The following is a 14,361-nucleotide window of genomic DNA, read 5'->3' on the forward strand; positions in this document are numbered from 1 at the left end:
TTATGTAAAAAGGACGCATTATTTCTATAAACTTTTCTTTAAAAAGCCAGAGTGTACCCATCTAAAACGAAGTAACAAAACCAGACTTCCACATTTTATTTATTATGTGTACAAAAAAGTCATAATCCAAAACATGATTCACTGTTAAGGAGTAAATATAGAATTTTAAATAATTAAGAAATATAAATTACATGACAATTTATCTCATAATTTAAAATGAAGTAATTTAATGAAACAATTAAAGTATTATTTAATTATAGAACCATTAGGCATGTTTCTATCATACAAAAGCAGGTATATTCCAAGTACTAGTCCTTAAACACTTTTGATGACTCTGAAGTAAGAACATATTTGAAAACAAAACTATAAACTGGGAAAGAAAGTGACAGGCTTCATACTTTATCTTCAGTATGCTCAAGTTTGAACATGAGTTTCCTTCCTTGCATATTTTGTATACTTATAAATATTGTGCAAGTACTGGCACATATTGATGTATCACTCAGTCACAAAGAAGTATGAGTCTCTGCCACGCTACCTGGTTTTATCACAATGTTAACTAAGAGCAACTCAAGCATCTCTATAAATATTTTGTAGATGATACTTCAGAGGTTGATGAAAAATCTTGTTGTTTAGAAGTAAAGGAACTTAAGGGAATGAGAACTGAAGTCAAATTTAGAGTAAAAATTTAGAGTAAAATGAAGAAAAACTAATTCAAAAACAGGATGCAAAAATAATCTAAAATGACAAAAGATTATTATAAATTATCCAAGTGAACTAGAAGGTAAAAATTTGGAACAAAAACTTTCTTATCCTATCAACAACAATGGTGGGAAAACACCTCAGGATAAATCAGGTTACGATACATTTCTTCTGTCTGTGCAAACTAGAGACATAACGCCACAGGAAAAAAAAATTCCCTCCCTATCATTCAGTACTTCAGTCTGTTTAAGATCTCAAACAGTTATTAAATATAGCTACACTTCCTGCTATCTAAAGTAAAGCTAATGAGGTAGCCAGATCATCCAAATCAGATAGGACTCTCCACTGGAAGTGATTTTTCAAGGAACACTTATTTTTAATGACAAAGATTTAGCTCAGATCATACGCCAAGTTACTAAAAACTGAATGCAGGAACAAGCATTTCTTATTTTTGTTTATGCTGACAGAGGCTACAAAAATGCAACACAAAATACATTACCAAGTATGGGGAAAACAAACCCCAACCATGTGTCCCTAGTGGGAGACCGCAGGAGTATGGAGGCATGCCCAAAACGAGAAAGCCAGAGCCCATCTGCTAAACACAGGGCTCTGAACCAAACTGAGCCCTGCACTGCATGCACAGTGATTTTGGCAATGTTCTGGTGGCTCCCTCTGATGTTCACATGCAGAGTTACACCTGAATTCATGTTAATAAAACTGCACACCTCAAACAAGCCCCTTCAAAGGCAGGGATGCACTTCTTGGCTGTGTAAGGGAACTGCCAAGGGGCTGAAGCACAGCAGGGATGATGCCTTTCTGACCTCAATACTGCAGCACCCGGTCAGGGCATCATAAATACCTCCTGATCCAAAACACCAAGAATAATGAAATTAACCCATTTTCAGACACACTGACATTTCTGGCACAGAGGAGGAGTCTGGAGTTCCTCTGAATGCTTGGTTGTGTTTCAGACTGTAGGTATAATGGAATGGGATAGGCTTTCACCTGCCTGTGAAGTTTGTTTGTGCTCATGCTGGGGTGTCTGCACTGAGACCTTGCCCGTATTACAGCTTTTGATCATGTTGTACATCCCACCTGCAAAGTGTGCCTGACACCTCTGAGAAGGATCAGCTAGCCATGAAGTCTGTAATCCATCTTTTCCTTTCTCTAATGTTCATATACAGGTTCATCTCTATGAGACCAATCTAGGACCATGCAATGGATGGTAGGGCAAGCATGACAGACAGACAGATCCGGAATTCCTGCTCAGTGCCATGTTCTCATGCTCTTTGCTTTGCTCTGTTCAGGGTGAGCAGCAGAATTTTCAATCCTAGTACAAATGACCTGGCTGGAAGAACTCTGTGCAGCCTGCCACAGTGATAAAACAGTGAATTCAGAAGAAGGGATGGCCCTAGCAAGGGAGCTCACTGCATGTATTTGTACCCTGCACCTTTAGAAAGGCTGAGGGAGCCTGACTGCTGTGTCCTGGAGTGAAGACAAGAGCAGGTCAGTCACTATTGGCTGAGTCCAGGAGTCTGTGAAACCTGCTGTAAGATACAGCTCTGCAGCCTTGTGGAGGTGACTGAAGAATGTGGAAACCGATAATCTTAGGGAAAAAAAAACCAAACCAAAACAAAACAAAAAAAACACCACCACCAACAACAAAAAACAATACTGAATGTTCAAGATTCCACATATTTAACAACTGAGAAATTTGGCTTAAAATCAGCACTAGAGATAAGGTCCTAAATGAATGCAGAGAAGCTGAAGCATCGTTCCTTCACAGAACAAGCTATTTCTGTCACACACACATCTTCTTTTATTCTGTAACTCAGGTATGTGAAAAATAGTGCCTTCTTACTCAGCAGATTTGCCCTCTATAAGAGTCAAATCTGCTGATTTAACAGCAACAATAAAATTTTTTTATTGCTTTGTAACTCTTCGGGGAGAATGTGCTAGATTCCATTTCCAATTATTCATCAGACAGAACTGATTACTGAAGTCTAGGGCAGAACCAAATTCTGTGTAACTTGTACTTGCACAGCTGAGCAGGTGCAATGGAGAGTGTCAGCACACGCCTGCCAGGGTGGATTAAGCTGGAACAGAGGAGGAGTTTTCTGGCCCCAGCTGCCTACCTGGCCCCTCTCCCAGCAGCGGTCACAGCTGGGAGGGCTTGCTGCCTTGTGAATTATTTATAGAACCAATGCATTTTACAGACCAGACTGCTAGAACAAATTGACATCAATTTGGGCTTAATCTGATATCACATGTATGAATACCCAGAGGGTACCACTTATTCTGCCTTGTCATTACTGAGAAATTGAGCAGCATTTCTTTCCCACCGTCTCCAGTCCAATGCATTAAAAAATAAAAGACCATGCCTCATCTTGAGGGAATATTTAAGCTATACTGACACCTTTACAATTCTAAATTCTAATTCTAAATGTCTACATTTAAACACTACATTTTCACTGCAGGTATGTGTGTCTGTAAATGCCTATTTCATACATGTTGCCTGTAATATTTCTGTAATAATCATTACATCATATTTGGAAAGATTGCTTTGAAAATCCAAACTACAGGAATTTTAATTTCTGTTTTCAACCACATTACTATATAAATAACCAGTTAAAGACTACCCATAATTAAAGACTACCCAGAAGTATTTCAATGGATTTGAACATCACAGGATAGAGTTAAACAATGAAAATTTCCATAAAGAAAACATATAAAAATGAAAAACTACTACAGACAAGTAGGGGAATAATAAAAATTTTTAAGGACGCTAGATGACACTTTAAATGTGGAAGCTCTTGTTAACTGAGATATAACAGTTTTATTTATTTAATCAGTGAAAAAGACCTAAGCTACTAGAGAGAGATTGAAAATGCACAAGAGGGCAGTGTTTTTTAACATTTTAGTGTTTTCCCTCAGATCTGTAGGTTCTGACATCATGACTTTGAGCTTCCTAACAATAAGCCTGTTGTTTCTAATTACACTTTTCAAATCTTTCAGACCAGCCTTGAGCAGTTCAAACAGAAGACTGAGCAAAAGTGGCTTCTGATTAACACTAAAACATTTAAAATACATGGTAATATTTATAAAGGAGTTATGATTTCCATAAGAAACCAAAATCCTCATTTGACTTAATGGCTTCAAAGCACCAAATGCTTTACCTTGCATAGAGCTAAAGCAATTGAACAATTTTGTGCATGATGATGAATTTGTTACAGTCATCTTGCAGTCTGAGCACATGCCTAAGCACACGCCTAAGCATTTCATACACCCAGCCCTCAGGGCAAAGCTCTAACACAACTTCACATGTGCAACAGTTCTTGAGATTGTATACAATGCCAAAGGAATTCTCCACAATCTTGCAAACTGCTTCTGCAGAAAACAACTTCTGTTTTCTTCTGCCATTGTCACTAGACGTAGTCAGTGCTTCTTAAGGATTTTTCTTCACTGAAGGTAGAGTTTTCTTCTGTAATTTACCACATTTAGACCAGGCTACACTACACAGTTTTTGTGCTACCTCTCTGTCACACCAGAGTGTGAACAAAACACATTCCAATGTAATGCAGGTACAGAATCACAGACTCCTTAGAATAATGCAGGTTGGAAGGACTTTTGCAAGTCATTTGGTGCAACTCTTTTCTCATATCAGACCTAACTTCAGGTTGTTCTGGGCCCTGTCCAACTGCATTATGAAAATATGTGATGATGGAGATGCCACAATGTCTCAAGTCAAATGGTTCCAGTCTCATCACCTCCCCTGCCAAAACTGTATTCCTTCTGTCCAGCTGAACCTTGCTGCAATCTGTGACTGTTACTCCTTTCCCTTCTCTGTACATCTCTGAGAAGAGTCTGGCTCTACCTTCTCTAAAAAACCTCCTTTAAGTAGTAGAAGATAGCAATTACATTCCCTCCTTAACATTCTCTTCTCCATGGGGAACACACTCAACTCCCTTAGCCTCTTCTTGTGTGTCCTATGCTCCAACCCTGACTGTGGTGGTGCTCCTCCTCTAGACCCTCTTCAGTTCCTCACACTGGGGTGAGGGCCTCAAAACTAGACACAGTATTCCAGTTTTTCCTGAATGATGAGCAGAGATAACCAAAGCTGGACATGGTTTTGCTAGCAGAGTATATTGTCATGCCAGCTGCTGACCTGCCTCTAACTTGCTGTTCATCAGGACTCCTAAGCCCTTCTCTGTTGTAATCCTCCCCACACAGATGGCACAGCCCCCAATGTTCTGTTGAAGTCATGGTAAAAGATATGCACAGCTCTCTCCTCATCCACAGATGGAATCACCTCACCACAGAAGAAAAGCAGATTAAGTTGGGCAAAATTTCTTCTTGGTAAATCCTTGGTGGCTGCTCCAGTCACCTTGCCTTTCATGCCTGGAACTTGTATGTGTCTGATTCACTTAAGCGAACCCTAACTCAATCCTACTCTACAATGGGCAGTATCTCTTGCCTTCAAACTTTCCTACTAAGCACAGACCTTGACAGCAAAGGCCAAGGCAAAGACTTTTCTTTCTACTTAGGCTCTTTGTTGGATTTTGCATCAGGCCAATGTCTTCCTTGCTGCTCTTTTCAATGTATGTCCAGAAGCTCTTCTTACTACCTTCACATTCTTCACCAGCTTCAATATCTGATGAGCTACGACCTTTCCATAATCCATATTGCCTATCCACTAAAGGCTTCTACATTCCTCCAGGGGTAGCCCCTCCTTACTTTCCTTGCACTTATTTTGGTCTTCTTAAAGTCACACAGGAGGTCCCATTTCCAGCTGGCCTCTTTCCATGCCTTTTTTTCTAGCACACCACTCACTTTGCAAGAAAATCTCCCCTGCCCTGTGATCTCACTTTATTTTGATAACACTTCAGCCACTAATGTGGTTAATGTTATTTTGGAAGGCTGAAGAATTTGACTGGTAAAAGAACATTTTGCTGCTGTGTGTTACAGCTCCACTAGATGGCTGATGGGATAGGATTGTAAAATCTTTTGCGAAATTAATAAGCCTAAAATTGCTTGCAAGGGAAAGCTTTAAAATTCTCTGCTTGAAGGCATAGCACCTCTGAGAGGAAGGGTCTGCTTTGAAAGGTCCACTCAGAGAGAAGAAACAGCCTTCCTGCTGCAGCTACAAACGCTGCAGACAAGAGTGAAACAGGTACACAAATCATCTACATCCAATATTTCAAGCAAACTATTGCACAGCCAAGAATGAGTTATTAAAACACATTGCCTATTTTCATCAAAAATAAGAAATACCTTGGGAAACATTCTGCTAGCTGCAGCAACTTGTCCATCTTTTTCTGGCACACAACTACTTAAATTCCAGTTTTGTAGCAAAACGACAGTATTTGAGTGAGTTTAGTGATATATATATTTAGACTCCTCTTTAACATCAAGGTTTTAGAGGGAATACTTGTAAGGAATGAATTTATTTATAGGAGTTGTGGCTGAGAAATCACTGAGCAGTTCTTCTCATGGGGCCACTCATTTTGACTCAATCTATTCAGTCATCTCTGTTGATGGGAGAACAGAACAGAGCATGGACCAGAATTTCATTGTTCTGCCACTAGTATTCTTCAAGCTGAGGATGGCATTTTAGGGTAGAAAAGAGCTGAATTTCAGTGGAAATGGGGATGTCAAGCTCAGAACCTATCTAAGAGGACAAAGAACAGAACAACATATGACTCACCTTCTTCCATCACACTTTACCTCTAACCAAAACAGAGAACAGTGAATTAGGCTATAGCAGCAGCATCAACAAGAAGAATTAAAAGTAATTATATAAAATTAATTAAATAAAAAATAAATTGACATGAGATAAATATATTGCTTTTGCCTATCAAGAAGTGTTTTGTACTGCTCAGCTCCAATTATACAGTGACTTATAAGAGTGCTTTGTTTTTTACATATGCATGGTTCCACTGAAATTAATGCTATTACTGGTAGGAAGTTACCTAATTTGAAATAATAGCACTATACAGAATGCCTGAAGTTACTCATTTGTGCATGCTTTTGCAGGCTGGAAATCTACAGCAGCTCTTTATCACTCGCTCTGAGCCAGTTAATACTCATGCAATAAAAACCTTTGTATGAACACATACAGGAAGTGCAATTCACTGTGAGAAACCAAGTACTGACAAAGCAGGAAAATTCAGGCTTATTCAATGTAATGTTCCACTGTCACAACAATTTCCACTAATACTCTTGTGAGTCAAATGAAATATGAAAGATTTTAATAGAAATATATATAAAGCTTACTTGTGTTTAGTCATCTTTAGATCATGGCAAAAATGGCTGAAGAACCTTGCATAGAATAAGTGCATAACTGCATGTTCCTTTCCTCCGATGTACAAATCCACAGGCATCCAGTAGTCTGCTAAGTCACTATTAAAGGGCCTGAGAAAACACAATTATAGGAAAAAATCCAGTGTTAAAAAGAAAGATCAGCACTACTCAAGTAGCTCATCATCCTTAACTGGGCAACACTGTTTACTCTGAGCAATACATGTGTAATAAAACTTTCAGTTTGCTATCAGATATTTTTATTTTTTTAAGACATAAAATGCTTATTATAGACAAAAATTTAATTTCCGCTGAGATGTAGATCCACAAAAAGATTATTCTCCTATATTTCAGGCAAGCAATTACCTGAGAAAGCAATGAAAATGCTTGACTGCTCTTTAAATGATTTTTTGTAAATACCCTGTGGCTGGCTTTAAATTTTTTAGTATTTATCAAGCTTTATATACAAATATATTAGAATGAAAGACAAAAGACATGACCACTTAAAACCAGTTTTTCAAATTGACGGTTTGCATTGTTGCCATTAGGGGGCAATGATGTAGTTCAAGGCTGCAGAACCCTCTGTAGAGTGAGATGGGTCACAGCACTCCAAGTGAAGTATGCTGGATGAAGTGACAGTAAATTTGCTATTTACAGCATATTTGCATATCGTTGGAGGTCACCTAAATGGTTTCCCAGCATTGCTTACTGCTTCATTCCCTATTTCCACGTCTTCCGTAGTGGACCCACAAAATACAATTTGTACAAAAGTTTTTCTCTAATGTAGGCTTCAAGCCCCTGCTCTAACAAATTTATTTATTTTGTCTGTCTGATTATTCCATCTGTAATTTTTGTTACAGTGACACTTCCTTCCTCACAGATGAGCCCAGAAGCAAATAATGGATCTGGGATCATGTCTTTGGTGGAATACATCAAACCTAACTTGTTCATATGGTACCAGAATCAACAGAGTAATTCTCCTGAACTGTAGACCAGTGAAATATGGTTTATGGAAATGAAGGGTTTACATATGCACAGCTTAGTTAAAAGAACTAACTAAATAAATCAAATGCAGGCAGCAATTTAGTGCACAAGTCCATATAAATGTTCTCATTTGAGTGTAAAACAGATTAGACTACACTAAGCTGTTACTTTGACAGTTAGATGTTACAGCTGACTATTTATTCTTCAGCTTCTGGAAAAGTCCCTCTTGCCCACACACAAAAAATACTTCAAACTGTAATGGAGAGGAAGCAATCTGCCTAACTCAGTAATAGCAGTAATATATTCATGCTATCACTAGAAAATAATTAAAACTGGCATGAAATAAAAGAGTTCACAGAAGATTTTTCTCTAGTTTAACCAAACTAGTGCTGCCAATACAAAAAGAAATTATCAGCCCAGAAATACTAAGTCACTGAGTATATGTAGTATGTTCCCAGTCACTGCTCTGCATAATAAATAAACAAATACTTGCCCAAACAGCCCATCATGTGGTACCAATGTTTTAAAATGTGATTCTTCCTGTCTTCCTCAGACTGCAGAGTAGGGATGTTGCACTCATTCTTCTTTGGAAAAAAAGGGTGCTATCAAGCAGCGCTACTACAGCCAGACTATGAAGCTGAAAAACAGCTAAATAACTACATCTGTCTTCCCACACTCTCCATGCTGCAGACACTAGTCCACAGCACATGAAAAATCTCCTTTCATTAATTATGCAGTAGTGGAAGTGCTGACACAGCAGGGCATTGCTGTGATGCCTTTTCACTTGAGGTCTGCACACAAGGAAATGGCAAGAGTCAAGAATGGCAAGAGTCACCAGAATTTAAAAGGAGAGAAGAGAAGGTTCCAGGTTTGGCAGCTGGATGTTTCACTGGACTATTCCTCTTCTTACCAGTGGATCAGCACTGCCTGTCCACACACTGGACTACTCAGTGCATTGCCAGGGAGGGTACAGGCCAAGCAATTTACCATGGCAGGCTGTCATTCCTGATGGCACCCCCCACTAAGGACTTCAGCTCCTCAGCTGAACATTTTCTCTGTGCCCTTCCCCATAATTCCCATTCATGCAAATTTCTGCCCTTGCCCTGCAGCTCCTGTGCTTACACAGTTGTGCTTACACATCCTGCTCTTCTAGATCTCCTGACATAGGAGCAATCAAAGACCACATTTTTAGACCAGCTCCATATATTGTCCTGCTTTTGGCTGCGACAGACTTCTTCTTCTTCTGAATAGCTGGTACAGTGCTGTGCTTTGAATTCAGTATGAGAATAACGTTGATAACACACAGATGTTCTGGTTGCTGCTGAGCAGTGTGTACCGTAAATCAAGGACTTCTTGGTCTCTCATGCTCTGCCAGAGAGCACGTGTACAAAGAAGCTGGGAGGAAGCAAGGCCAGGAAGGCTGACCCAGACTGGCCAAAGGGATATTCCATACCATGGAGTGTCATGCCCAGTAGATAAACCTGGGGAGCTGGCTGGGAGATGCCAATCTCTGCTAAGGGATGAGCTGGGCAGCAGTCAGCAGATGGTGAGCAATTATATAGTGCATCACTTATTTTTCATGAGTTTTCTCTTTCTCCCTCCCCTTTTTATTATAATTATTATTATACTTCGTTTCAGTTATTAAACTGTTCTTTTCAAGCCATGATTTTTACTTTTTTTTTTCTCCTCCTAACTATCCTCCCCAGCCCACAGGGTGTGAGCAAGCAGCCGTGTGGTACTTAAATGCCAGCTGGGGTTAAAGCACACCACCAACCCTGTGCTGTGCTCAGGCCCAAAGGGCAGGCACATAATGAGGGCAACACAGGGATTTACCCTGCCAGTAGACTGCAGCTAGGAGCTGGAAGCAGCTGAGTGTGTGGTCTTTTTGTTCCCTTGTGTTCTGTGTAGCAGGCTTGCCCCCAGTGGCGCTGTGCCTGCAGCCCTCACCTGTCGGTGTTGTGAGGGTCAGTGTACCTCAGGTAGTACCAAGCAGAATCAACAAATGTATCCATGGTATCGACTTCTCGCCGTGCTGCTGCCTTGCACCTGAGCAAGAGAGGAGAAAAGCTTTCTTTAGATAAGTGACAAGCTTGGAAAAAAACCCAAACAAATATGGACAGAGTGGTCATAAAGATATTTAGATTGAAAACTGAGCAGCCTGAAGAGTGACATGTTCAGAAAAAGTGCAACAACAGTAACAGGACTGACTTCTTCCCTCTCCCTCCCAAAACACAGCAAAAGCAAGCCGAAAAGAAGCCTGAGCAGCCATCAGATCCAGCAACAGCACAAGACGGCACTGCACTGGACAGCCCTCTCAATCTTGGAATTTTTTAGAATTGCCATTTTAAAAGCTACAAAGCACAGACAAGCCTACTTTGCCATAAAGTTAATGGGTACTGAATATAGCGACTTCTCGCCGTGCTGCTGCCTTGCACCTGAGCAAGAGAGGAGAAAGGCTTTCTTTAGGTAAGTGACAAGGTTGGAAAAAAACCCAAACAAACATGGACAGAGTGGTCATAAAGATATTTAGATTGAAAACTGAGCAGCCTGAAGAGTGACATGTTCAGAAAAAGTGCAACAACAGTAACAGGACTGACTTCTTCCCTCTCCCTCCCAAAACACAGCAAAAGCAAGCCGAAAAGAAGCCTGAGCAGCCATCACATCCAGCAACAGCACAAGATGGCACTGCACTGGACAGCCCTCTCAATCTTGGAATTTTTTAGAATTGTCATTTTAAAAGCTACAAAGCACAGACAAGCCTACTTTGCCATGAAGTTAATGGGTACTGAATATAGATCACACTCGTTAGGTACCAGCAGATTTAGCAGAAAGGTCAGGTGGTTGCCTCTCACTGATTGTCTGTACAAAATGGTCTTTGCAGATTCCATTTATTATCTCTAGAAAAAATTAACTTAGTTTAATTTCAGCTTTCACTGAGATCAAATCTCTTCTAGACCTTGTAGCACAATTTTAATTTGTGATTACAGCAAATTGATTTTTGCTCATAATTATATTGGCAGCCCTAAGGAACAGTTTCAAAATAGATTTTAGGAGCTCAGGTTACTTTCTGTTAATTTCTCCTTGAATATTCGTTGTTTGTAGGGGCCAATAATCACATTTAATAAACTTCCATTTGTTGTAAATGATCCCTCTTAAAACTCTTACTGTTAAAACAATGGGATTATTCTAAAGTCAATGAAACTTTGCAATCTGTGACATAATCTTGTACATAAATGCCACTGCTTATATGTAAGAAATGTACACAGTTAATAACTGTATGTCAGTTTAAATGCATGTATATAGTAGTAGTAAGTACACATAATGAACAGAGACTAGCTATTTCATATTTACTAACTGCATGTTTAGTCTCAGATCAGTATTGATGAATGAGCTGCAACATGTATCTCTGCTTGTCTGTCTGATACTTCAGCTTGGCTTGCCAAGGCAAGTTTACAAGAGCATCACCACTTAACATTTTCCTTCATTCTGTCTCTGTACCTGGTCCTCCTCTACATGCAAATTTTTCTTCCAATGAGAATAATGTAATAAACGAGTTTTAGTTCTAACTGCTTTTTAGAATAGAAAAATAATTTTTAAAAATTGTACACATAAACAAAGACTCGGCCATTGTAAAAGAATGGCTTTTCTGTCAAAAGTAAGAATACTTTACAGTCATTGAACCATAATTACATCTGCTTCATGCCTCTGTGCTCTAAATGGACATGGCTCACCAACACAGAGACAGCATGGGCATCTTTCAGAGTTTATACAATTTATATCAATATTGTGATTACAGGCACAATACAGTAATCTCATTAGACAATCTTCAGATGACTAACACAATTACCTGGACTTGTATAACAGAATAACTTGGGCATCTCCTCCCATTTATGATTGTTAACATTATTGTCACCCAAATGCTCAGACTTTTGTAGCTTTCCATCTGGTTTTCCTTATTAATTCTAGATATTAAATGAAACTAATATAAAACCCTATTACTGGAGAGAAGAACTAAAGGAAGGAATGATGTCACTCCTTGGACCAAGGAAAAGCAAGGATGACTGCACACAGAAGTAACAGCTCAAATGATTTGAAACTGCAGCAGACATGGATGAGCAATACTGATGATAGCTGTCAGATAGGTGAAAATTAGGAAGACAAAAAAAGATGAGAATTAAAAAAGTTAATTTCAGCAAGCTACTACACTTTAGGCTAAGAAACTAATCCTGTGTGACTTTATTTCTGACTAAACAAATGCCTTTGATTAACTTCTATGCCAAGCAGCCACAGTAACTATCCAGAAACCATAAGGATTTGCTATACATCAAAAGTATGTTATTGTCAGGTAAACAACAAATTAATTTTTAACTAAGGTTGTGGGGCAAGACAAGAGTGCACACAGTGACTTTCAGTCACAACAGGAAAATTTTTCAATTGAAATTAGGAATTGTAGACCAAGGCATTTCTGGGGGCTTCACTAAACCTGTGGATCTTATTCTGTAAGGCTTCACTGCAAAGGCTACACTTTAAAATACACTGTTATGTGCACTTTCAATAGGCACATCTGGGACGAAATTTTCTATGCAGAAACATGGGAGTGAAGGTCTGTTTTACAAAAAATTACATGTTATCAACAAAGTTCAAAATACATGTTTCCAGAGAACCATGGAACTGCTAATAGGAAAAAAATGTAGATGGTATGAATCTGCTGAATTATCAGTGAGAGCCCTATTGCCACTGGGCAATTTATGTCTGATTTCCCTACCAGGCAGCCTGACAACATGCTTCCCGTTAGTTTGGTCAGGCTGCTAGGAGCAGTGATGCATTGCACTGCTGATGAAAAACTTCTTTGGGATACTTTATGTTCTACCAGCTCCTCCCACAGAACTATAGGCAAACTTCAGTGTACAGAGTATCTATGCAGTCCTCAAGATTACACAACTGATTTTTACAACACATCTCTCACTACATCATTTAGACTTTTTATTTCTTGAACAGATGGACTACAAACAATAAGGAATACAGTGACGACAGGATGCATTTACTTTCAAATCTGAATTAAATCCTATCTGTAAGGTACAGCCTCATGATAAAGATTTCTATAGCTGAGGGAACACTTTATTGTTGACTATTGCAAAAAAATAAACACAATGTTAGTTTCCTTAACAAGATGACCAATTCAGTAATCATTATAAGCTTTATATGAACACTTATGAAAGATAATTAAAATGACTAGTAAATGAAGTGATAAATACTGTTAAGAAATGGAAAACAGAGAAAATTATTCTGTCTTTTTTTCTTTCCTCTAACTTAAAACCAGTGAGTTTTGTTACAGCTTGTTTATGTAAAAACAGCAGTAGGCATTGAGTGTTGCAAAAAGAAGGAGTTTTACAGAGTGTATAAGAAAAAAATCCCTGTCCTGGGTCAAACTGAACCTTATTTTGGAGTAGTATCCTGTCTCAGAGCAATCACTCACCAACACTTTGGGAGAGCGCACAAGAAACAGGCAGGTGCAAAGTGATCTCTCCCACCAAACACAGCACTGACTTACCTTGGACAGGAACAGTTCACCCATTCTGGGACGCTTTCCAAAGGTGAGGCTCCCTTTCCTGTGAAGGTGGTCACGTTGGGCAGCACCACAGGTAGGTGCTCGTAGGGCACGGGGACAGCGCCACATGCCTGGCAGTGAATGATCGGAATGGGCGTTCCCCAGTAGCGCTGTCGCGATATTAACCAGTCCCTCAATTTGTCACTTGTTAGGTCTCCACCTATTCTTTTATTTTTGGCCTGCTGAGTAATAGCTTTTAAAGCCTCCTGCCGAGTCATGCCGGTGATCTGATTGAAAGAGAAACAAAAAATGAGACGTGGAAAAAGAAAGAAAAAATTATAGTTGCTGTCAGTGAAAGAACAAACAAAACCAGTCAGTTTTCTGAGAGTCAAATAAAATCATAATTTCTCTCTTACCACTGGTTAACATCCTGCTATCCAAGAGACTATTCACATACCAGCTGCTCATTTGAACCTTCTTGCTTAAAGGATTATCTTCTTGATGATCTGAACAGAAGAAGGCTGAGTCTTGTAGACCCCTTCAGCCATTATTGGTAGATATTTGCATTTACAGCTGATATCTTTACTAGTTGCCTTATGCCAAAACTTTCAGAATTCTATCACAAACATAAGGTAGAGACTGAGGAAATGCAAATGAAAACTGCTTTCCTTCTCCTGTGCTCATTTCAGGTTTTTCTATTCTTGCTTTCATAACCATTTTAACCACTTAGACCCTACCTGGGAATTAAAGTGTCTGCTATTAAAACACATATTTTCAAGAGCTATATCTCAAGATAAGATTCCTATGTCTCTTGAGGCATCCATGATACCACA

The 14,361-nt window shown here is 39.2% G+C and overlaps 1 protein-coding gene across 1 annotated transcript in view; it reads right to left on the reverse strand.

The window, feature by feature from the left end:
• The window catches only part of LARS2 (leucyl-tRNA synthetase 2, mitochondrial), an 84,776-nt gene that overhangs the window by 22,028 nt on the left and 48,387 nt on the right, over window positions 1–14,361 (reverse strand). The window contains exons 12-14 of the mRNA XM_039715139.1: window positions 13,532–13,815; window positions 9,928–10,026; window positions 6,973–7,110 (exon numbers count right to left, since the gene is read on the reverse strand). Coding sequence (XP_039571073.1) covers window positions 6,973–7,110; window positions 9,928–10,026; window positions 13,532–13,815 — 521 coding nt within the window. The remainder of the gene's footprint in view (window positions 1–6,972; window positions 7,111–9,927; window positions 10,027–13,531; window positions 13,816–14,361) is intronic.

Source organism: Passer montanus, unplaced genomic scaffold (assembly GCF_014805655.1).
Source record: "Passer montanus isolate IOZ18808 unplaced genomic scaffold, ASM1480565v1 scaffold32, whole genome shotgun sequence".
NCBI classification, from domain to species: domain Eukaryota; kingdom Metazoa; phylum Chordata; class Aves; order Passeriformes; family Passeridae; genus Passer; species Passer montanus.